Below are 25,656 nucleotides of genomic sequence, written 5' to 3'. Positions count from 1 at the left end.
ACTGAAGCCATGTCAGATTTTAATCGATGGACTCTCATGTCAACACTGAAATCATTTGATCATCCTGTTCTCAGCGCAGATAAAACTGCAGCTCTTATTCTAATCACAATGGATCAAAGCGTCATAAAGGACAGAATAGGAATAAGTAGTTTCATTCATTTTTGTGGTCATGTTGTCACAATTAATACTCCGGTCACACAGTCTTGAATGCGAGCTGAGGACAATAATTGGGTGTATAATCTCCAAACACCACGCCTTAATGCTGCACAATCAGGATCGAGTTACCGACACAAACAAACAAAGCTAACCACACGCTAAAAGCTCTGTTTACATCCTGCGTGCAGACAGCTCATAAAGCAGCAGCAACAAGCACATTTGAATGTTAAGGCACCTAATGTTTTCCAAAATAAATAAAGGAGTCATTAGTGAAATCTTTCCTCTAATGTGTGACTGTGGCACTGAAAATTTTCATTATTATGTGAGGAAAAGACATACTGAATGTAATCCAGCTGAAGTTTAGTTTGTCGCTTCCACCTGTTTGTAGGAGTCTTTTCTCTGAGTTTAGTCAATGTTTTCATATCATTTGGCTGTTTTTATCTTGCACTTTTGAAGAGAAGGGTGAATCTAACTGGGTAACTATGCACATCCACTACTTTATTGTCTATTTTCTTTGAGATGTGACCATAATTTACCAAATTAACATAATACTGTTTTTAAAAAGTCTTAAAACTAAGTGTTGCGAACATGAACTCATTAGAAAAATGTTTACTGAGATAATAAATCAAGTGAGAAGTAGTAATTTTCTCAGATTTCTATACAATCAGACTTGTTTCTGCAACCAGATTAGTTGCCCCCTGCTGGCTGTTAGAAAGAATGCAGGCTTAAGATCTCAGCTTTACAAAAAGGTTAAAAAAAACTAAATATATCTGTCACTATCTTGCTTTTTTGAAACCAAACCTAATAACAGAGGCATATATCTGACTTGAGAGCTCACACATGCCCTGCTTTATCGTCTATTTTCCTCTGAATTAGACCATAATTTACTAAATCAACATCATGCTGTATTTAATAAGTCTTGCAACTGGGCATTGAGACAATAAACTCATTAGAAAAATGTTTGCTGAGGTAATAAATCAAGTGAGAAGTAGGTTAATTTTGTGCTTTTGAAGGCTATTTTAATTCAGTAAAGGGGGCTCAGAACACGGAGAGAAGAGCAGAATATATTGTCAGATATCTGCGGACAGCAGCTTTAATCCATGCAGCTGAGCAGATATGAGATTAATGAGTCCAGTACATCCGCTCGGCAACAGTAAATGGACACAATTAAAGCCTTTAATTAGCCCGTTTACAGTCATGCATGTGACCATGTTATACCCTCAGGACGTCTGCTTCTCAATGAATGTAATCAGGAAAAGGCTGCTACTGTCCTCCCTGTTATTCTGCTTCCTGGACACAAACTTATCAGCATCATTACAGCTGCAAAAACACACCAAATGTCCATAGATGAAGCTGTCAGATGTGTTTTACTCCACATTGCTGCTTCTTTCCGCTTTGGGGCTGATGGTCTCGTGAAGGTTTGGGTTTGTGAAGTGATCTAAAAAGCAAAAAAACACAAAAATATAATGAGGCTTGTTAGTGTGTGAGATTGCTTTTGTGTGTGTGTTTACAGTATTTAATTGGATCCCCATTGGTTATTATCTTGGTATGAATTTCTCTCATTTAACCCTCCGAACTCCACTTTCTGGCAGGTTTTTTTTTTGCTTCTGTCACATTTTTACTCACTGTTTTCTCATTTTTCAAAGTCCTGCATGTCTATGGAAACAGAGCAACCATGATTAGAAATACAGAGAGCTCAAAAATGTTTGTTTCTCCCTGTATAATACAGTTAAAATCTCATAAACTGCCAAGAAAGGAAAGACGCAGGTTGAAATTCTTTGATTATTACATTAAAATAGTTGAAAAAACCTGGAATCAACATGTTCAACAAGTGTCCTTAAGTGTAACCAATACTAGGAAGAAAAAAATATCGCCTCTACATTCTATAAATATTTGACTATTTACATGTTTACAGCCACTACAGACTATTTTTTCCACACTACTCTGCAGTATAGAAAGATGTTTCACCATGCTGGATGTATCTCCAACAACTTGCTCCTCTGTTTACTGCTTTTGAGCCATGCTGCATTTATTTTATGGATCCAGTATGTTTTTATTTTCCTCTCTTGTCATATCTTCTCTGCTCTGTGGAAACACTGCCTGCAGTTCAGCTGAGAAGCTTCAGAATTTGTGAATGAAGGTCACATCTAAGGGAGCTGTGGTTTCTCAGTAGCACTTAGGTGCACAAAAGTTACTTTTTTTAACAGAGTCTGGTGCATTTTTTAAAAAATGAGACATGTAGAATAAAGTGATTTAGATGAAATGTTCTGATTTTTAACTTAAATTTGGTTAATTTTCCCAAAGGAACGGAACATCACACATAGTTCTAGGATCACCTGAATGCTGAAAATCAGACAATTCTTTCAGTTTTTTATACTTTCTTGTTTAGGGAAAAGTCACGTGAAATTCAAAGTAGTAATTTGGGGTATTTTTTTAAAAAGATAACTTGCCTTTCAAACCCAGTGACAGGTTTTGGTATTCAGAAGGGTAAAAGATGAGGCTGGCATCATTCAAATATATTGCAGACAGAAAAACACAAACCAACAACGCATCTCTTCCTCCCTGTTGTCCCTAAACTGTCATCAATCCTGTTTGTTCCATCAATCTTGGCTCTTTTTTTTTTTGCTGTAAAGTATGTCACCAAGCATTTATTTTCCTATGTTAAGTCCTGAAATACCTGCAGATTTAGGGGTTAGTTCAGATCAACGCGGTAAACACAGCAGTAAAATGAACAAGGCGCCATGTTTTTGCAATGCAAACATCTCACCAGCTGCAAACTCACGGACGTCAGTCGGCCGTTTCAGGAGCAAGACTCTGTGGGAGGAGGACGGAAAACACAGTATAATACAGAATAGTGTCTATACAACTGCACTGACATATTATACTATCAGAATAATACCTGCATGTTGTTATGTCAGATGTTAAAAATATCACACAACAGAGGCAGATTTTTTACACAAAGCTGCAACTAAAGGAAGCATTAACTAAAGAGCAACACAGGTATGGAGCTAAAGCAGGAACAGTAGGAAGAATTTGTCCCTGAAAGCACAGACATGAAGAAAAACTCTGAAAAATTTAATGTAATTTTTCCATACACAGGCTTTTATTGGATTAAATTTATTTAAAAATACAAATTATTGCATTTTATTAAATTAAACGCCACATTCTTGTGTTTTTTAAGGATATTGGGAGATGTACGGTTCATGTGTGATGTTTATGTAATACGTTGTATGCAGTAAACATGTAGAGCAACAAATATTTCAGGTCTTTTATTATCATTAGAAATAAACAAATAAAAATCTCCTAATTTAAAGGTAAAATTAAACTAAAAGCAGCAGTTTTCACTTGCATCTACACCAGTAGAACAGGGCACCTGAAGATAGTTCAAATTCAAGAATTTCCTTGGGGATAAATAAAGTTATATTTGAGCGTATTTATGTTATAAAAGATAAGATAAAATGAGAAGAAAACCCTTTATTTATCCCACAGTGGGGAAATTTGCAGAGTTACAGCAGCAAAGATGGTGCAAACTTTTAATAAAAATAAACCAAAATATACATAAGTATTGGTTCTAAAAATGTCATTGTTGCACACATCAGTGGTATTACACAGATTATTGATGAATAGAAATACTGATAGAGTGTTATTGTGATATATAATGGGCAAATCTTATTTAATTTTTACATTTTATAGCGTATAATTGTTGTGGCTTTCTGTTCTGTTATATCTCAGATGCTCATATTTCAATTAGGCCTAATATATAGTATTTTTTCATGCACTCTACTTTGTGTTTACTCTGTCATTTTGAGTTACTTGTACTTTGCTTGAGTATTTCTGCTTTCTGCTGTCTTATACTTCTTCTCCACTACAGTTTAAGTAAAAATATTGGACTTTTTACTACATTTTTTTGGACAACTTTTGTAATTTTGCAAATTTATTTTAACAATACTAAAGATAAACAAGAAACAAATATGATTCTATATTATATTAAAGGTTAACATGAAGTTTTATTAGCCCCTGAGGGTCATGCATCAAAAATAATAATCTAATAATAGAAATGATTCTGAAATAAATCATTTTATGCAATGAAAACTTTTACTTTTGGTACTTAAAGTATATTTTGACGCTGCCATGTTTGTACTTTTGCTTGAATCTAAATTTAAATGCATGATTTGAAGTAGTTTGTGGTGTTTTTTAGTTTAATTTCTTCCTCCTCTGCCGACTGACTTTCTTTTAAATCAAGTAAAAATGATCAAACCTCAGAAAGTCGCCGATCAGCACCTCGACCTCTGGATGAGACCTCAGATATTTCTCATTCTCAATTCTCGTCTTGATCTGAGAGTCAGAATAAAATTAATTCATTCGTTCAGCTTTTATTTAAAGGCCTCATTTCCAATAATATTAATAAAATGTCTTTATTGTCATTGTACACGTACAATGAAATGGAAGGTGACACCCTACCATAGGTGTCGTGAAAAAGACTGGAATAAAGAATTTAAAAGCTAAAATATAATATAAAGAAATAGAATTAAAGAAACAAAGTGTCCAAAGTGCCCTGGAGTGCAATTGAGGACAAAAAAAATTAAGAAATAAATAAAAACATGAGAAAATAAAAGAATTAGACACACAAAAAAAAATGCCCAAAAAAAAAGAAACTTGAGTAAAAATGACAATAAAAATAATAGTAAAATAGTTGAAATGATAAATATTAATAAAATCATTTAAAATTCAATTTAACAAATAAATTGAGTAAAACAAGAGCAGCTACAGGCAAAATAAGATTAAATTAAAGGACATACAGGACAAAAATGAGTATAATTTTAGATGATATGATTTTTTTTTCCAGGTTTAACGTGCAAAGTGAGCAAGAAATTATTCTAATCTCAATAAAAAACCAATACGATAAAAATGAGCCGAGTTTTAGATTATTCAGATTTTTTTTGCAGAATTATGTGGGTAAGAAATATTTCCAAGCTCAGTAAAAACAGTGTAATCCAATCATTTGCAGTAATAAATTAACATAAGTGAGTGAAAGGACCTTATGAATAAATAATTCCAGTTTCTCAGCATAAAGCTCACAGTGATTTCGACTGTAATTATCACTAAATTAATTAATTAATTGATTAATGCAGAGCAAGGAGTCACAGGTGATTAATGCATGCATAAAATGTCACCAATATCCAGAATTAATTTAAAAATTGCTTTAATGCAGCAGAAAACTTGATTTATTTCTGTAAAATAAACCAATTTTTGACTTAATTTAGTCATAAATTTGGACACATGACATTTAAATCCCTAATTCCCAGATATTCAGTATTTATGCCACTGTTAGCAGAGGTTAATTTACACACAGACACATAAATCCAGCTGCAGTTTGTGTGGTTTTGTGGTTGATTTTTACCTTAAACTGTTTGAGCTTCTTCAGCTGCTCAGCGCTTAAAACTCCAACATCCAGTTTGGTGAAAACGCCTTTTCCATCCATGATGAGGTTAAAAATGTCCCTCAGGTTATTTATCTTCGGTAGAAAGTGACTGAAAATAGAAGGAAAAGAAACCAGCAGCTGATCCTGACGAGAGTCTGAAGTATGACAACAAACTGTTGCCGTGGAAACGACCAACAGCAGTTAACGGCTGTAACCGCCAGGTGGCAGCAGAGGCCAAAAAAAGAGAACAATAAAACTGCTCATTTCTGTCAATAAATCATATTAATCTGCATTTAAAGCTGAAATAATTTCACAAAGTCATGACAAATAAATGTCAGTGTTCAGGGCTTGATAAAGAAACTTATTTTTTTTACATTTTCTGTCATATTTCAAGAACAGGAAACCAAGATAGTGGTTGTAAATTTTTTAATTATTCAATTTCTGTGCCAATATAACATTTTAAGTTCCTTATCTTAACTTTTTACTCTTCTAGTTAATTTATGTTATTTATTTAGTTTATTTAATATATAAATTACTCAAGTGAACTTGTGTTTTCTGTATTATTGTAGGGTTTTAACAGCGAAATTCAAAATACTTTGATGAATTTGCATAATAACCAAAACTGTAGAGTCTTGATGGTAATGTTTAAACTCTATTGGTACAACAGTTGTTGTTTAAAACATGCTTTATAATTATTGACTTTTATTGATTTAAAAGTCTTCTATTTATCAAATCACATATCCGAACTTTTGGCAGCCGTATTAATTCTCTGTTCCTTCTTTCTGGGCTGGAATGCGGCTGCAGATATGCTTGCTAAGAGGTAATTTACTTAAAAATATACATTTCTCACACAAAACTTCAAACCACAAAACTCATATCTTAAACAATTTTTAATACAAGAATTTCTTTTAAAGACAAAGCCTTGGGATAAAGTTGATGAAGCATCTGACGACACATGACACATCAGTTAATATTCCCAGAAACCATCATAAATATAACAATTAAACCACAGAAAACACATGAAACTCTAGCTTGTTTTTGACTTTCAACATAGATGTAGATTTTCAGCCTAATTAATTAAGAAACATCTGCATTTATCTTCCAACCCAGTAAAAACATAAAAAAAAAAAAAAAATAGAGGACTTTTATTCTGAAAAAAACAGCTATCTCCGTGTGGTGACTCATCAGGAAGTACATTTAATGAGGAAAGTTAATCTACAGGAGAAGTTTCACTGCATTACATTCTGTTATATTTTACATTTATTAGCTGGCATTTGAAGTCTGTGTTTATTCCACAATAAATAAAGACAATAAAATATAAATTGATGCAAAAAAGGCACAAATTGGTGCATGAAATTTCACAGAAAATGGTACAGAATGCCTCAGAGCCTTTATACAGCCATGATTTTCATCTGATCCTTCCACTACTTCCCCCACAAACTGATGCATAAAAGGCACAAATTGGTGCATAAAATTCACCAGAATGCAATACAGAATGTCTGAGAGCCTTGATAAAGCCATTATATTCCATTATACCTTTAAATTCAGCAGAACTTTCCACCATTTCCACCTAAAATCTTTGCAGAAAAGTCATAGTTTACCGCATAAAATTCACCAGAAAGCAATGCAGAATGCCTGATATCCTTTATAAAGCCATTATATCCCATTATATTTGAATTTCACCTGACTTTTCCATCATTTCCACCTAAAATCTTTACAGAGAAGTCACAAATTAATGCAAAAATATTCACTAGAATGCAATACAGAATGTCTTAGAGCCTTAATAAAGCCATTATATTCCATTATAGTCTTAATTCAGCTGCTTTTTCCACCATTTCCTCCACAAATTGATGCAGAAAATGCACTAAGTGGTGCCTTAAATTCACCACGATGCAGTACAGAATGCCCAAGAGCATTCATAAAGCCATTATATTCCGTTGTTTTTGTAGTTCACCCGAATGTTCCACTATTTTCACCTAAAACTGAGGCAGAAAAGACATAAATTGATGCATAAAATTCACCAGAAAGCAATACAGAATGTCTGACAGCCTTTATAAAGTCATTAGATTTCATTAGATTTTTAATTTCAGCTGAATTTTTCACCATTTTCACCTCAAACTGATGCAGAAAAGGCACAAAATGGTGCATAAAATCCCACAGAAAGCGATACAGAATGCCTGAGAGCCCATATTTTTTGAGTTCGCCTGAACTTTCCACCATTTTCATCATAAATTGATGCAGAAAAGTCACAAATTGGTGAATAAAATTTCACCAAAATGCTGCAAGTTAAGTGTTTTACACTAAAAATATCCTGAAGGAGAACCCAGACTTCCTGCTGAATGTGTCCCCTGCAAGTACTTACACTGAAGAACATGTAGAAACTGAAAAAAACAAGACATGATACTTGCTAAACTTTAGTAATATATACAAACGGAACATGAGGTTTTGTGCTAGAAACCGGCCGACTATGAGGCCTACATGTAGTCTACAGTTGAAACATGTTAAATTGCCACAGGTGAAGGACAGAGAAGCTAAAAGACAACTCTTAACACAAAAAAATAAAGTCTTTATGAGGTATTTTACACTTGAGATAGAGTTAGAGCGTTCAAGGGACAGACTATAGAAGTTTTTCTTGAGCTTCCATCCAACAGAAGCTCATTAGAAAAGTCTTTTTCCATCTTATCATCTGTAACACTGGCTCTGAAGTAGCAAATATCCCAACAACAAGACAGTTTTTGGCTGTTTTTTCCCCTTTTCTGGGCGAGCTTCACTCCCTCTGCAGCAAGAAGTAACTGGTGTTGTTGAAGTGCATGGAGTCCATCGCCTCCCTCGCGGTCTCTTCTTCCTCATTTTCTTCTTCTTCTCCTTCTTCTGCGTCACTTCCCGCTTGTTCCTTGCGAATCGGCGGAGAAAACGTCATCAGGACCTGAACTTCTGGAGCCGCCGGAGCCAAAGTGGGAGGAGGAGATGAGTCATGGTAGCGAACGATGATGCTGTGGTTGTGGAGTTTAGACATGAACCTGTCCCTGTGTCTGAAAAAAGAGAGGCTCAAATGAAGAAGTTGACCAAAAATATTTGCTGAGGCTTGAAATCTAGGATGCAGCCCTGCAACATACTGACTTATACTGATTTTAAATCGACTAATAGCTTCCTTCTGACTGTAAATGACGTAAAACAAATGAGAAAAGACAGCAAAATATTGTGTTCGAGCTGTTAATGATGAATTTTAACAATACCTGTGCCTTGAATTTTACATTTCTACAAGAAATACCATGTCAAATATAATTCAAATCCCTTGAAATTGTTGCTAATTTAGGAGAAAATGCAGCTTCTATCCTATTCCAAACATTCCTGGTAATTTATATCATGTTCTAGAGTGTATTATTGTAAAATACTGTGAAAATTTTTAACATATGAATTATAAAATACAGCTAAACCCAGTTATTTGTGCGAAATTTAGATTTATGTCACCAACAGGTTTATTTTAGCTGGAAATGACACAAACATGTGATAAAACACATGTCAATGATGATTTTTTTTTTTTTTTAAATTTATGTTTTAAAACTTTTAACTAAAAATGACATGTTCAAACCTATTCATACTCCATGAATTGCTCCTGCTAAGTTCAACCATGTTCTAGAGCATTCTAATACGCTATAAAGTGAGAACACTTGATGCAGTAGTTCTTTAGTCAGCTACAAGTCATGACTGAAACCAAAGAGCTCAGTGAGGACTCGTTTTATGGCACTTATCCAGCTTGTTTTCTCCTGACTAGATCCTTGCTTGTGTTGTATTTATGCTTAGATATGTGTCACTTTGGATAAAACCATCTGCTAAATGAAACTGTAGAATTGTAGGACCTCAACTTGCACACTGATGCTGCTCGTAAGAAGTTTAAAGTCTATAAAGTCAAATCAGAGTGTTTTCCAGGTCCAGTGTCCACAGTTTGAAGCCTGATGAAAAAGTCCAAGGAGTTCCACACTGTGAAACATGTCAAAGGGCTGCTAGGAAGACAGATGTGAGCCCTGCACTGGAAGAATGGTAGAGGACAAGAAGAATCCAAGGATCAGCACCAAGAGCATCCTGATGAATGTGAGCAGTTCTGGTAGCAACATGTCCATCAGACACTCCATCAGACCAACAACAAGGCTGGTCTCCATGGATCAGACCAAGGAGGACTCCACTTCTCCAAGACAGACACACTAAAGCTCAGCTGGACCTGCAGCACTTCTCTACTCACTTACTGCTCAGTTACAAGTCATGTCTGAAGGAAACGGCATCATGAGAAAAGAGGAAACATGGAGATTGTGGAGGAGAACATCAGGAAGTCTGCAGAAAAACTGCTCCTTGGGCAGCATTGGAGCTTCCAACAAGACAATGATGTGAAACATGGAGCCGATGTGGTGAAGAAATGGTGAAGAGAAAACAATGAGAAGATGTTGGAGCGTCCCAGCCAGAGTCCAGACCTGAATCCATCCAGAATGTGTGGAGGAACTGAAGAGCAGAGTGATGGAGAGGAAGCCTTCAAAGAGCTGGAGATGGACACTTGGAGGAACTAAATCCCAGTGGAGACCTGCAGAAACACTGTTAGACACTAGAACTACTGATGTGGAGGAAAAGAAAGACTTTGACGTTGATTGAGAGTAATTTTAGACATAAAAATGTGGGGGAAAAAAACAAGTTTTTAACTTTATTTTTCTATTTGTATCACTTGTTCATGTCATTTCCAGCCAGAAGAAACCCAAATCTTCACTGTAAATCAAATTTTGGCAGGACTATGAGTAATTTTTTATTTAACTCATGTAACAAATGTATTCATTTTTGTTGTAGAGCAGGAAATATTTTCTATATTAGAGTAAATTCACATTTTAGAGACAGATCTGACTGTACCTGAAAATGTAAGCACCCAAAATGATGCAGAAGAAGGCAAATACAGCAAAGATCCAGAGAACATGATGAGACACCTCCATGGCAAAGCCTGGTTCAGTCGGGGAAACTGTTTCTTAAAAAAAAAAAGAAAAGATGAGAAAAGATGAAATAACATGCAGTAACATGTTTGGGTGTAACTGAACATGTTGTCGGTGTGGACAGCCGTGTCTCCTGTGGCCTGTTTCGTTGCTGAGCCTCAGTTATTATGGTGACATGGTTTCCTGTTTAATCCCAGCGGGGCAAAAAGGGGGATTTTCAGCGGCATTTCTGCAACATTTTAGGAGTTCCCTCTCTTCAGACACAAAATTAGACAGAATATTTTACTGTCTCACCTTCAAACTCCCATTCTGCACCAGAACCTGTGCCTTCGATCGTGTCAGATAGCTGTCAGGAAAAGAGAAAGACAGCATTAGCATGAAAATTAAAAGTGAGTGAAAACATAAATCATCTAAAGACTCGTACCATTGTGGTGCTCAGATCGTCCATCAGTGTGCTTGCAGCTTGAACAGAAAAGAGAGAAAACATGTTATCATCACCCATAACAGACTGCTTTAATCCAGACATAAACAGAAATACACAACATCATGTGGAGTTTTTAGATTTTCTTTTCTTTTTGCACCTTTTCTTGACAATTGTTGGATCATTTTGGACCACTAAAAGGACACTTGTGCAAACAATAACTAAACTTAAAACTAAGCATTTTTCTTTTGCTCCTGTCACATTTTTCCTCGTCTTGGGCTCATTTTTCACTGTAATTTAAAATCCTGCGCCTCTATGGAAACAGAACAAGCATGAATAGAAGTAGAAAGAAGTCAGAAATGTTTTTGTGCAGCTGTTTATAGCTTAGAATGCCATAAGTCACAAAAAGTTGAATTTCTTTGATTATTTATTTCGCACAAATTGAAAAAAGTTTAATTTGTATTTTTTTAGTGTCCAAATGATGGCTCTACATACTACAGATATTTAAGTATTTCCTCAAACTTTTTCTGTCTGCTTATTTATTTGAATTTGCCTTACAAAACTTTAATTGGAATCATCATGTATTTCAGGTTTTTTAAGTATTTCAAGAGTCCACAGGTGTTACCAATATTGGGAAAAATGGTCGCTCCAAACAGTATAGATATTTAACCCTTGAAATCTTTTAAAACTACTATAAAATTGGTGTTTTTTACTCTTGCACATTGACCGTAGAAAGACATTTCACCATGCTGAATGCATCTTCCATCAACTTGCTCCTGTGTTTACTAGTTTTGAGCCATGCCTCATTTATTTTATTGATTGATTACGTTGTATTTGCTCTAAATCTCTTTGAATTTCTGGAGTGCGACTGTTGAAGAGAGTAGAACTTATTTGTTCGCTACAAAATGTGGTGCAAATGGTTTATTTTTGGTGAATTTTAGAATGAGTCATGTAGAATAAAGTGATTTTAATGTCACAATTTTACGCATAGAATTTGTTAATTTTCCAAACAGAACAGCATGTCGCTGATGACTGTTGCAAAGTTGAAATTCTGATGATTTTTTGAGTTTTTGTTACAGTTTCAGGATAAAAAAATATGTCATTTTGGTGATTTTTTTTTTTAAATGGAAGGATTTAGAGCGCTAATTAGCCACAAGCCGAAAAAAATTGAGGACCACTTATCGTTTAGGTAGATATGTACAGTAAAAAAAGAGAAAATGTCAATTACCTTACTGTTGCATTCAAGGCATTTTATTGAATCAGACAATTTAGCCTTTGCAGAACCTCTTTGGAATAAAAGTTTGAGATTTGTAAGGTAGAATTTTTTTAAAAATAAGTCACAGTCCAGCGTAGGTTTGTAGGGAGCAAAATATTCAGTACTTGTTCAGTAATGATCTTAAATCCAGAAAAATGAGCTGAAGAATCCTTTAAGTAAGATGCTGAATTTGTTTCCAGTGTATCCTCATAATCTACAATTACTGTTATCCTAATAAAAGTGCACTCAATGATACAGTGGTAAACCAATCACAAATATGCCAAAAACAAACCAGAGTTGCTGCTTTTCCTGCTTTTATTTTGACAACAGACACCAGAGAAGTGGCTGGAAATGAGAGAATCTGGACGACATGGAACAAACTGGGGAAGTGATGATTACAGCTCATGCAACTTCTTAAACCACCAAACCACCAGGACACCACTTAAACAGTACGAATACTAATACTCACCCACAGTTTCACATGTGGGTGAGTATTAGTGTTCTTGCCTTATAGATGACCTGCACCTCTTTTATGTTTGTACCTTAAATGTGAAGCTAAATCAGAGGACAGTTAGCCTTGCTTAGCATAAATACTAGTAACAAAGTCTTTATGCTCCAAAGATTAAAAAAAAAAATCTGCATACTTGCAACTCTGACTCAAATCGAAACAATAATGACCTCAAACAGGTTTCACTTTCATGTCAGAAACTGTGAGAGCGTATGTCACTTTCATTTTAAATGGGACTTATTATGGTTCATGAACTTTATAAAAATAAATGTCCTCTTTATAAATGTGTGAGTGCATGCTGCGCACAAAAAAATAAACTTATTCAAAGAGGAAGAGAAGCTAGAGGAGATAAAAGTCCACATGAAGGGATGTTTATGTGCTTAGCGTCTTCATGCCGGGAAGGAAACATTAGAACAACCTCCTCAGGTTGTCATGACTACTTTTGTCTGGGTCCAGGCGGATCATGAAGTTAGGATTTACAGGTCCACTTGAAGACCTGTTTTTAGCTTGTTAACATGGCCGTATAGTGTTTTTTATATGCTGGAAGACACATCATGAACTAAACAAACAGTCAACACCATGGCTGACTACATCCACCTTGAACTGCCGCATAAAAAACACAGATTCAGAATAAAAAACGTCAGGAACCAACTCTCTGCTTGCAGGGTTGAACTTTGTGTGTCACTATTTAGCTTCAGAACCAGTTTCCAGTTCAAACAATTCCAACATTGTGTAGCACAGAGTTGTTTTACATTGTCTTGGTGAGCCGATACACTCTTTTTAGTATAATCATCCATTTTTACTGAACATTTTCCCATAAATATAGGCCTTCTGGAGGAAAACCTTCAGTCAGATAAGACAAAAATTGGCCACAATGAGCAGAAATATGTTTGTAAGAGAGAAGTTGAGGCCTTTAACCCCAAGAACACCAAACCTACCATCAAGCATGGTGGTGGCAGTATTATGCTCTGTAGAACTGGAGCTTTACATAAAGTAAATGGAATAATGAAGATGGAGGATTACCTGCAGGAAAACCTAAAATCATGAGCAGAAGGTTGATCTGGCTGACAGAGTTGGATGTCTCAACAAGACAATGAGCCCAAACACACATCAGGCATGGTAAAGAAACGGTTACAATCAGGCTAGAATGAAGGTTTTAGACTGGTCTCTACAAAGTCCTGAAACCCATCAAAAACCTGTGGACTGATGAAGGAACAAGTCTGAGTCAGAAAGACGACAAATTCAGTTGAATTGCACCAATTCTGTCCAGAAGAGTCAAAGATAAACCAGAAACTTCTGGACAGAAACCAGAAGAACCTGAGAGCATCAACTGAAGTCAACTGGACGTCTGTTTTGGTTCTTCAAGTACCACTTATCATCTACATATAATGCAGTCCTGAGATCCTCCCCAAGCAGTTTCACAACCACGCACACTTTGTGTCATGATTCCTGCTCCGGTCCCTCTTCTCCTCACACTTTGTCTCTTTCGTCCTCCTTGTTGAGCTGAATCTCAGGACATGGGACTAAGTACTACACTTCCCAGAATGCACCGGTAGCAGCAAAGAGGTGCTTGACACCTGATCAGTCATCACTGATTTAGAGCACCTGGGAAGGACTGGGGGAAGCTCACTCATTTAGACAAACAGTCTTCAGAGGAGAAAGACACAAGGAAAGAACAAAGGAGATCCAACTCCAATCATGGATTCAGTCCAAAGATGCCAGTGGTTGCTGAAAGGTTTATCTGCTTTCTTGGTGGTTTGAAATGTTTCTTGATATGGTCAAGTTTATGTTAACTGCTGTGTGACTAGTTAATGAAAGCACTGCAGCATTTACTTCATTGATTTTATGTCAAATGAGTTTGAATTAAGATATTTCATTTTGAGTTTAAGTAAAGTAAAAATATAGAATATATATATATGTTCTGTTAAATGTTAAAACTTTACTAAACTTTACTAAAATGTTGATTATTCGTTATTCAATTTAAAAGGCTTAAAATGTGGACACTTAATAAAAAATAGGTTATTCTTTATTTGCTTTAAAAGGCTTAAGTGATTGATTCATTTAAATGGTTAATATGTCAACTTTTTGGTTCTGTGTTTGATGGTGTTCACTTTGTTTCTCTGTCTTTAAAGGTTTACAACCTATTGCAATAATACGACCAACCAACTAAAAGGAAAATAAAAGTTTGAGTTGGAAACTCGAATTGAGTTGACCTCGCTTCCTTTGAAGGGAAAGATAGGTGGACTTGACACTCCTTCTTCCTGTCTGTCTTCTCTCTAATCAGCTCAATCAACTCACCTCTTTGTAATTCACAGTATATAAGCTGGTTCAGTCATTCTCTCCACACTGGACCATAGAATCACATCTTCTCATAGACTCAGATATCCCTTTTGGATTTCCTTCAGTACCTCCAAACTCAGATCCCCCCACTCTTGTAGGTTTTCCTCCCTGGATTTCCCCACATGGACTCTGTTCTTTTGCCGGTTTCTCACCAGCCCTGTTTCTGTCTCCAGCCTGTTGTTCCTGTCTCGTCTCTGTCAGCTCCTGGATTTCCTAAGTCTGCCTTCCCCCTTTGTTTCAGTTCCCGATTCCCATGAGTACCTCTTCTGGTAGTTTAGTTTATTCTGGGTTAGTTTGTAGGTTTCCCCGCCCGCCCTTAGTTGTAACAATAAATACCTGAAACTCTTGGATGAAGGTGAAACAAGAATCGAAAAGAAAGAAGTCCAGTTGTCTTTTACTGAAATTTTCAGTACTATTTTTACATGGATGACTGACAATCTACACACTTAAAGGATAAACGTGACATTTCAACTTCTTTTAGTGCTTGCATTCAACTGTTTCTAAAGTTTTATGAGCAAACTTTTGGCTACAACTTTTCAGTTTTAAGTCTAAATATTAAAAAAAGTATAAGAAAGACACCAGGTTTAGTTGAACTGGACCAGTTCTGTCCAGAGGAGTCAAAGATAAACCAGAAGCTTATGGATGGAAACAAAAAACTGAGATGAAAATGGCCAATGGATGTTTAACCACACAGTTCTGTATGTATATTTTTGACCCACCAATCATATTTCCAGGAGACCTTTAATAAATCTATGAAAGCACTATAATGCATAATGGTTTTTAGTGTGCTTCAGTCATTCCATCATGAAAATTCTTAATCATAGAAGTCATTGGACATTCCAAACTGCTATGATATATGTTTTCTTTACAAGTCGATGTAAACTTTAGACTATAGCTGTAACTCTAAACCATTTTAAACTGGGAAAAGATTATTTTTCATTGAAAAACTACTAAATATGTAACTTTGAGTTTTTAAGGACCAGAGATGGACTTTGATTATAGACATGAACACTTTTATGTGTTTAAAATCAAAAAGCCAGAAGGGATACACATTTGAAGTACTGGAGAGAATCCCCATGTTTTTAGAAAACCATGGATAAAGTTGTTCCTGTGACTAATTATCTCTGAAGAGGTATCCGTTATACTCTCCCAGTGAAGAGAAGGAGCACATGGAGTAAGAGGTGAGCACATTTTAGTTAACAAAACAGTTAGTGGTTGTTCAAAGTCAATTTTTCATGCTTATGGTTTTAGGAGTGTTGTGTCTGAACAGTTATTGAGACATCTGAGACTATTTGACACGAGTTAGTGAATTAGCTTTAGGATTAGCATGAAGTTAGCTCTGAACTGTCTGTCTGGATAATGCATGTTTGTTAAAATGGTGACATTGGGGTTAGTTGAGCCAGAAGATGGGCCACCTGTGATTACTGGTAAATAATTCCATTACTGCAAATCTACAGCGATATGTTCAATATTAGCCTAGTTTGTAAAAATGACAGTAAAGTTTGTTTATTTTGAACATGATTTTGTTCTAAAATTTGTCATGTGGTCCTCATTGAAGGAAACTGGAGTTTAAAGTTGAACATTTTATCTTTAAATACAACTTTTAAGAGGCCATTTGATGTTGAATTTGTCTTGCTTTGAAATAGTTTTATATGAGGCATAACATTTTAAATTTTACTTCAATATAATTGATGGCACAATATACCACAATGTATTTTTTCCAAAGGTTCAATTTATCCCTTGCTGGGGGCAAATTGAGACAAGAAAACACTCTGGGTTTTTTTTTTTAAATGCAGGATTTTAAAAACTGTTTATTTTAGATCCAAACCAATTATTCCCAGGGATGTCCAACATGCTGAAGTGTATGTGGATGTTTTATTATTATTCATTACTTTCCTGTCTCCACTGTAACGACACCTCAAGTAAACACTGGCTCCTATTAACCAACTCTCTCCTACTGTCAGCTAAATATTTCATTTTATTGACTTACTTGTCCAGCTCCTGGCGTAATAAGGTGGACTCCAGTTGCTCCATCGACCATCGAACTCATCCTTCGCTCTGAGCTGTATCTGGTACTCGACGCCAGGCATTGCATCGGTGATGGTGTAGGAGCGCCGGTTTTCAATTTCTCTTACCTGTGCAGATATACAGACACACAATCATCTCCATCTGCTGAACCTGCAGACAGTTTTACAGTTCCGGGCCACATTACTGAGTAAATACACAGACGCTGCACCTGTTCATTATAAAACGAGGACTTTGAAGGTTGGTATTTGAGCTCATATTTGAGGTGATAGTGGCTGTCTTGTTGCTTCCAGGACGCCGGCAAATTCCAAGTGACCGCCATCTTCGTCTGCTGTCCTTCCTTCTGGTGGACGGACACATTTGAAGGAGGATCCGGAGTCACTGTGGAGGACACAAAGGAACACGGTGAGTTTAAATCCAGTTAAAACTAATGCTGACGTACCTGAGGCGACACGTACGGATTCTCAGCGGCGTAAACTGCAGCAGGTTGCTGGTGACGTTTCCCGTGATGCTTGTGAGACACAGGAAGGCCATGTGGAGGCTTCGTATGTCGTCGTCCACGTGGTCCAGAGCGCACCAGCAGCGGGAATGCTGGTACGAGTACGTGCACGGTAACTGACGGAAATTCTTTATCGTACTGAAAGGACAAAAAAAAGATGGAGACATTTGTATTATTACACCTCTTTTTTGTCATTTTAAAAGCATTTATAGGAGCCTGAATGCCTTTAAGTTGATGTTTAAATAGGGCTTTAATGTGGTAATTTCGATGAATTAATTACAGATAAAATAATGCATTCAAAAACTCTAAAGCTATTTCTAAAGTTTTAATAACAAACTTTAGGCTGCTACTTTTCAATTTGCAGTCTAAAACAGTTTTAAAAAAGATGAGAAAATGTTCCAACTTTTAACGTATTTCAATGTTTCACAAAACAAAATACAGATTTCTCATCTAAAGTTTTCACACTTTAATGATCCCACTAATAAATGAAGGCATCTTTCTATGCATGCGTGTTAAAATAATCCAGCGTTTTAAGTTTTCAGTCACAGGTTCAGGAAGAGTTTCTACGACATACAGTGAATAAAGTAAACTGAATTTGAGGTCCAGTATTTTTCAGATCTGACAAATAGGCTCTGTTAATATAACTGAGATCATTACACAGCCGACGTGGAAATTAGATGATAGAATAAAGATTTTAAATATTAAGATGAGCTTTAGTTATTAATTTTGAGTGGACAGATTTTTCTATTAATCAGATAAAAAATATTCTGTTATACTAAAAAACAGCTTCATGTGGATCCCACAGCTGTTTGATCTGTTCATCAACTAAATCACATTCCTATTGTCTCAGCTAAATATTTATAGAGGGGCTTCCTGTTTCTTACCCTTTGCTCAGAAAGAGGGAACACCGAGGCTGTTTAATGACGGACTTCTGAGGTCTCCCTTCGCAGCGGATTTTGCTGCTGGGTGACCTTTTGTAGCAGATCAGAACGGGACTTTCCAGAGGCTCTAAAAGATGAAGAAGACTTTCAACGTTACCATGCATTCATTAGTCATTCATTTAGACTCTCAGGGACTAAACCGATCAGTAACTGACATTTAAAACAGACATAAATTCACAATCTCCAACACAAAACTTCAACTATTTGGCTAACAATCCCACGTTTGTTTTAATTCCTGCTATATCGAGACTACGCAGATGCTGTGAAAAATGTTTATCAACTTCCTTTGTCAACTCAGACTTTCTGCTTCAAACTTTGTTCACATAAAACGGAAAGGAAACGCTTTGGTTAAAAGGAGACACTTATTGCAGCCGATTTAAATCAGAAACTCTGCTCTGCACCAGACTAGCTCCACAGCATCTGTTGCCATGGTGATATAGCTCCACAGCATCAGTTACCATGGAGGTCTAGCTCCACAGCATCAGTTACCATGGAGATCTAGCTCCACAGCATCAGTTATCATGGAGATCTAGCTCCACAGCATCAGTTACCATGGAGATCTAGCTCCACAGCATCTGTTGCCATGGAGATCTAGCTCCACAGCATCAGTTACCATGGAGATCTAGCCTCACAGCATCAGTTGCCATGGAGATCTAGCTCCACAGCATCAGTTGCCATGGAGATCTAGCTCCACAGCATCAGTTACCATGGAGATCTAGCTCCACAGCATCAGTTGCCATGGAGATCTAGCTCCACAGCATCAGTTACCATGGAGATCTAGCCTCACAGCATCAGTTGCCATGGAGATCTCGCTCCACAGCATCAGTTGCCATGGAGAAACGCTCTACCTTTGTTAATAAAGCAAATTACACGAAGGCTGTATAAAACGCTTTGTTTTCTGAGGCCTTGAATGTTGGTTTGAGAACGTTCTTTCCTTTTATTATTATAATCTGACAACATCCTCTGAAAGTTAAGACGTTCTGACTCAGTTTTAACCTCACAGGAACATTATTTAAAATGATAAATATTATTCTTTGAGCAGTTTTCTGTCTAACATTATTAGAACTTGGAGGTGATGTTAGCCAGTGCTGTGGGTGGACTCAAATCTTCCTGATGCTTTTTGCTTTGATTTAAAACCTGTTTACCTGCAATCACTTCAACTTCTGATTGCTTTTCTCCTTCATCGGTTCAGACTAAACTGAGACGCCACTTATTGCTGTAACTCACCTGCAACAATAACTTTCACTGCGAACTTTTCTCGTCCTCTGTGATGGCAGCTGTATTTTCCCGAGTCTTCCAGCCTGACTGAGGTCAGAGTTAGAGTCGCCCCACTCCTTCCAAATGTAAAATCTCCCCAGTCTTTATCCCCTGACCCCACCAAGCTCTTATTCCACTTCCACTGAGGCCTCGATTTGATGCCTCTCGTGACCCTTCCTCCTCCTTCCTCATCCTCATAGTCCATTTCTTCATCCTCCCAGTCAGAGTCAGCCTTCAGCCTTCTGCTGCTGGTTGGATGAACCACATCAGGGGAATCTGTGTGTCCAGGATCAGTAAATCTTCTGTTTTCTCCTGGTGCAGCCTCTGAAGTTTTAGTTGCACCGTTGCTTATTACTTTTTGAGTTGTTGTGATGACGCCCGGAAAGCTTTGTCTGGTGTTCGATGTGTTTCTGGACAGGCTGACCTTTACTCCGTCCACCTTTATGTGACCGCTGCAGGTCAGAAACAGCTCGCTGCCCGGAGGTAAAACCAGCGCACCAGCAGGAGGATCTGCCCAGAAATGCAAAAAAACAAATGACTTCTTCAATACCATACGATAAGATAAACTTTTACCAATCCCACAGGGGGAAAATTGCTTTTTTGAACGATATCAGTTGAAAAATAAACAAAAAAATCCTTTGTGTGGAAATAATAATAATGCACAGATTGTTTCAGGAGTAGAAATACTGATAGAGGAAAACGTTTTGTCTACATTGAAGAGTTTTGTCCATAAAAATACTGATATTGCACAGATTCTAGTATGTGAAGAAAAATACTGACACATTATCAATATTAAATCTATATTTTCTGTCATGTTGACAAGAAATATTGATTTAAAAACCATAACAATCAGAGAGAATTTCAAAATTAAAGCATTTTCAAATATTTTGTAATGTTTGAGTCAAAATAAACAAGTTTCTACTAAAAGTTTTCTACCAAACTTTAGAAATAGTTGAAGTAAAGTTGTGAAAGAGGTAAAATTAACAAATTTGTCCTTAAAAATACTGATATTGCACAGAATCTAGTGTATATATAGAAAAATAGATCCATTATAGATATTAAAGCTGTATTTCCTGTTGTGTTGACAAGAATTATTGATGTAAAGAACCACAACAACCAGAGCGAAGTTCAAAATTAAAGCATTTTCTGATCTTTTTTAATGTTTAGAAAAAGTTGCTGCTAAAAGTTTGCTGTTAAACTTTTGTAATAGTTGAATGCAAATGGTGAAACAAGTAAAAATGAGCAGTTTGAGCCAGCTAAGATTCTTAAGTGAGTAGAAATATGGATGGAGAAGTGTTAATTTTGCACAGATTTGTCCATAAAAATACAGATTGAGTTTTTAAATGCAGTAAAAGGACAGTTTTTCAGTGAGTGGTCTAGTAAGAGCGGTGCTGGATGTAAAGTCTGACAGCAGCAGGTAAAAAGGAAGGAGCTGCCTTATCAGTTTAAACAGTCATCAGTCAATACAGAGTATGAGTGAACTGAATGTCTGCAGGTTCATGCACTGCTTTGCTTCTTCCGTCTTGAGTTTTGGTCTCAGTCGACTTGGCTCAGTACAGATAGAGTGTAATGTTGCATAACCAAACTGCTCCTGAACTTCCTCTTTTAATACGTCTCTCGCCTTCACGGTTCCTTTTCTATCCTAAATTAAACCTCTTTTCTATCCCCTCTTTCTCTCACTTATTTGCATTTCTGACGTTCATCCTCCTCATCTTCCACATTTTCTGATTCTGCTCAGAAATCGGCTCTAACCTGCCTGAGTTCTTCTTGTTTTTTACCTCCTGTCTGACCTTGACTTACTTAACGTCAGGACTCATTTTTTCCCTTGTTTTATTCAATCTAGAGTGGATTATTTTCATGGCAGTTCATCGGTTGATTATTTCTGAAGTTAACTGAGTTCAATTAATCTGTTTGTCTCTATAATATGACGGATTATAGTGAACAAATCAGTGTTTCCCAAAGTCCAAGATGACAGTTTCTTTCCTCCTCTGTGTTTTTGTCACAGGGGAGGAAAGAAACCATAAAATATTTACATTTTAGAAGCTCCAATCAGAGAATTTATCATTTCTTATTTAAAAAATACTATAGTTTAATAGTTTGTCTCTCTTTGTCCCTCCTTTCCAGTTTCTTATCAGTTTCCAGAGAATTAGAATAAGGGAAATAGAATCTCTGCAGCTGATTGGGCTGAGAAAGCAGAAATCCACTCATGCTACAGTGTACTGACTGGACTTTTAAATTTCCTACATTTGCTTTCATTTATTTTAAATTGAATTTGCCCGACTTTGTACTTAAATACATGAAGAAAAATATAAACCTGTAAACTTAAATAAGATATTCATGGACATCAAAATAAAAGCAGTTGTCACAGCCTGAATCCAGAACAACAGACATGGCGACATAAACACGTACTTCCTCCTGGCTGAAAGTAATAAACAAACAACAACAACAACAAACTTAATACTACAAAGGAAGCAGACTTTATCCGGTTAAAGTCATATAATAACATAATTAAAACCCTGTTTGTTTATGTTTCAGAGACTGATATTTAAAAATAACAATCTTTATAATTCTACCCTACAAATTTTATCTATAATACATATTTATTCTATATCTAATACATGTTTACATATATGTGTGTGATTGTGATTGTATTTTTTATGCAAAAGTGCACCTCACAATTTAGTATGATAATATTTATGATTATGATGATGATGATTGTTGTTGTAGTAATAGTAGTAATAGTACTATTCTTTGCAAGTTAAGCAAAGAGCACCTCACAGTTTGCCAGAAAGTAAATTAATGTGCAGCGTCACAGATCACATTGACATGAAAATAATAATAATAATCACAATAACAATAATAATGTATACATACATTCGTCATTATTATTTGCAAATTTAGCGAAGTACACTTCAGAGTTTACCAATAAATCAATAAATTACTGTGCAACCTCACAGATCATATTGACGGAATAAACCGAAAATACTCCTACTAGTACAACTACTACTACTACTAATAATAATAATGATGCATATACATATTTTCTTTCTTTCTTTCTTTTTCAGGTTAAGTGCACCTCATGGCTTGTCAATAAATAAATAAAAATACTACTGCTATTCCTACAACTACTCCTATAACAACAACTACTAGTAGTAGTACTCATCATCATCATCATCATCATCATCATCATCATAATATACCTATATATATATTTTTTTTTTTACTCTTTCAGGTTAAGGAAAGTGTCCCTCAGTTTGTTAATAAATAAATAAATAAATTACTGTGCAACCTTACAGATCCTATTGACAGAATAAAGTGAAATTACTACTACTACTACTACTACTACTAATAATAATAATAATGCATATACATTCTTTCTTTCTTTCTTTGCAGGTTAAGCAAAGTGCATCTTTATTTGCCAATGAATAAGTAAAACTACTACTGTTACTCCTATATCGACAACTACAACAACTACTGCTACTAGTCGTAATGATAATAATAGTAATAATGATGATGATGATAATAGTAATAATATACCTATATTTTTTTGCTCTTTCTTGTTTTTTGCAGGTTAAGCAAAGTGTCCCTGTTTGCCAATAAATATGTTAATGTGCAAACTAAAAGATCCTATTGACAGAATGTAATAAAAACAATATTAATATTACTACTAATACTAATAATAATAAATCATAATAATAATGATAGATTTATAGGGATATAGAATATGAAGTCTGATATTTACATATGGTTCGTTGAAAAATGAACTAACAGCGTTTTAATTGTGTGATTTGGCACATTTAATCCTTCTTTGTCACTAAACTCAACAACTATTTGCATTTCTAACGTTAATAAATGACTCATCAACTGTATTCTCACTAACTCACCTTTTCTCGGACAGACTCCGTCAAAGATCCCGTGGAGCTCCGGGACGCGCAGAGCGACCAGCAGCAGCAGAAAAAGCCTCATTTCTGCCGTTAAACCGGATTTTTACCGAGTCCTCAGACCTTCAGCTGGAGCCGGAGGTTCCCATCGGAGGTTTGTTAACCGTCGGAGAGCTTCGTTCTCCGGGAAGGTCGAAGCTCCTCTGGCCGCTCTGAGCTCCAAACACCCGTTATTGTGAAATCCCTGCGCTCTTCCCCTTGTTCAGCACCGTTACACAGAGGAAATCCTCCTCAGCGTCAAAATAAACCCCCAGAAAGCTCCACACAGACCTGCTCATATAATATTCACTTATTCTGACACCTGACATACTAAAAAAAAGGGGCTTTTTTTAGTCTTTTATACACTCAATAAAGTCAGTTTTCTTTTATTTTCTTGGTTTAATGTGGCCTTATTGATCTTTAAATAGCATTTAAATCAGTTTATTGATTTTAAAAAATGGCTTTATAGTGTTTTATACACTAAATGAAATCTGTTTCCTTTTATTTTCTTTGTTTAAAGTGGCCTCATTGACCTTTAAATAACATTTAAATCAATTTATTAATAAAAAAAAAGTGGCTTTATAGTGCTTTGTACACTCAGTAAAGTCCATTTTCTTTCTTTTTCTTGGTTTCAAGTGGCCTCATTGACCTTTAAATAGCATTTTAATCAATTTATTGACAAAAAATGGCTTTATAATGTTTTATACAGTAAGTAAAGTCAATTATCTCATCTTTTCTGGTTTTAAGTTGATCTTTAAATAGCATTTAAATCAGTTTATTAATTTAAAAAAGTGGCTTCAGTTGTGTAAATATCACATTTTGACAGAACAAATTCAGTCTCCATGCCATTTTTCATAAGAATATGCAAATATTACCTATTTTTACTGTTTACATGAAAGTCTTAAGCAGGATTATCCATTAATTGGAACAAGAATAATTAGTTATTCTGTATTATGTGAAGCCTACAGATGCTTAGGTGCAGCAAAAAATGTGCAAATGTTGGCATCATTGTTTTTGAATTGTGACAACTTTTGATAAAGTTTTGTTCAACCAACAAACTATTTTGAGTTTGTGGAATTATAGTGATATTTTAAATTACCTGTAACTTAATAGTTAACAGCATAAACCCAAGTTTTTAAGGACTTGGAATCCTGAAATGAAGGTGAAAAAAAATTTACTTATCAAGTAAAATTTTATCAAGGCAATTTAATCAATTTACTACAACTTGAATTTTGTTTTAATTTAACTAACACAAGAAGTTGAGTTTAACCTACACACAGTATTACGTTGATGTAATTACTGACTATAATGTCAACACAACTCATCAAAAATATTGTTTGCAATTTAAAAGATTTATCTAAATTAGTAAAATAGAGTTCTTATTTTTCAAAAATGCATTTAATAAAGTGACGGAATTATTTTTAGAGTGTCAGCAGCCCTGATGAATGCATAGTCCTAATGCATTTATATTTCACCTTTGTATGTCATTAACTTTGTGTTTTATCTCTCTTGTAGTTCATGTTTTTGTCCTCTCTGCTCGTATTTATTATTTTTTGTCTGTTTTCTCTCCTCTTTAGCCTCACCCTGACTGGCTGAGGCAGACGTCCACCCTACCACAGCCTGGTTCTGCTATGCACTTCAAAGGCCTGTAACTCTGACGATATTCATAATATGAAAGTGAAATTTTGCATGGCTTTAGTAAATATGCTAGTGTTATTGTGGATTTAAAAAAAAACAGCCAATTCTAAGAGGTGTAGGTGAGAAATTTTTTCATTCTTGATTTGTAGTTTTGCTGTTGAAGCTATGATCATATCCAATCATACTGATGCCAAAAGTTGGTTATAGAAGAAATTGTAATGAACAAACGCAAGAATATGCTTTTAAAATTGTGATAGCTATAGTCGATTTAAACTTTATTTGGTCTTCAAGTACTTTTATCAGCATT

The 25,656-nt window shown here is 35.6% G+C and overlaps 2 protein-coding genes across 4 annotated transcripts; both read right to left on the bottom strand.

Moving 5' to 3' along the window:
• Nucleotides 1–2: 2 nt before the first annotated feature.
• Nucleotides 3–5,730, bottom strand: LOC111562999 (regulatory subunit of type II PKA R-subunit domain containing 1). The gene is made up of 4 exons (XM_023261859.3): nt 5,558–5,730; nt 4,415–4,491; nt 2,924–2,970; nt 3–1,594 (listed from the first exon to the last, which is right to left on the bottom strand). Exons 1-4 carry the CDS (start codon nt 5,636–5,638, stop codon nt 1,524–1,526), a joined length of 276 nt encoding a protein of 91 aa, XP_023117627.1. The 5' UTR covers nt 5,639–5,730; the 3' UTR covers nt 3–1,523.
• Nucleotides 5,731–6,453: 723 nt separating this feature from the next.
• Nucleotides 6,454–23,913, bottom strand: il6r (interleukin 6 receptor). 3 transcript variants are annotated; one of them, XM_055013991.1, is made up of 11 exons: nt 23,676–23,913; nt 22,106–22,210; nt 19,762–20,301; nt 18,478–18,601; nt 17,553–17,731; nt 17,306–17,475; nt 17,060–17,204; nt 10,970–11,007; nt 10,840–10,891; nt 10,469–10,574; nt 6,454–8,610 (listed from the first exon to the last, which is right to left on the bottom strand). In XM_055013991.1, exons 1-11 carry the CDS (start codon nt 23,755–23,757, stop codon nt 8,346–8,348), a joined length of 1,806 nt encoding a protein of 601 aa, XP_054869966.1. In that variant the 5' UTR covers nt 23,758–23,913; the 3' UTR covers nt 6,454–8,345. The 3 variants fall into 3 exon arrangements, with proteins under 3 accessions (XP_054869966.1, XP_023117626.3, XP_054869967.1); XM_023261858.3 differs by having other exon boundaries at nt 10,469–10,580; nt 23,676–23,912; XM_055013992.1 differs by lacking the exon at nt 22,106–22,210 and having other exon boundaries at nt 10,469–10,580; nt 23,676–23,910.
• Nucleotides 23,914–25,656: the final 1,743 nt, after the last annotated feature.

This window comes from Amphiprion ocellaris, chromosome 9 (assembly GCF_022539595.1).
Source record: "Amphiprion ocellaris isolate individual 3 ecotype Okinawa chromosome 9, ASM2253959v1, whole genome shotgun sequence".
Taxonomy (NCBI): domain Eukaryota; kingdom Metazoa; phylum Chordata; class Actinopteri; family Pomacentridae; genus Amphiprion; species Amphiprion ocellaris.
Note: the sequence above shows the minus strand (reverse complement) of the source record. Positions and strands in the feature narration are given on the sequence as shown.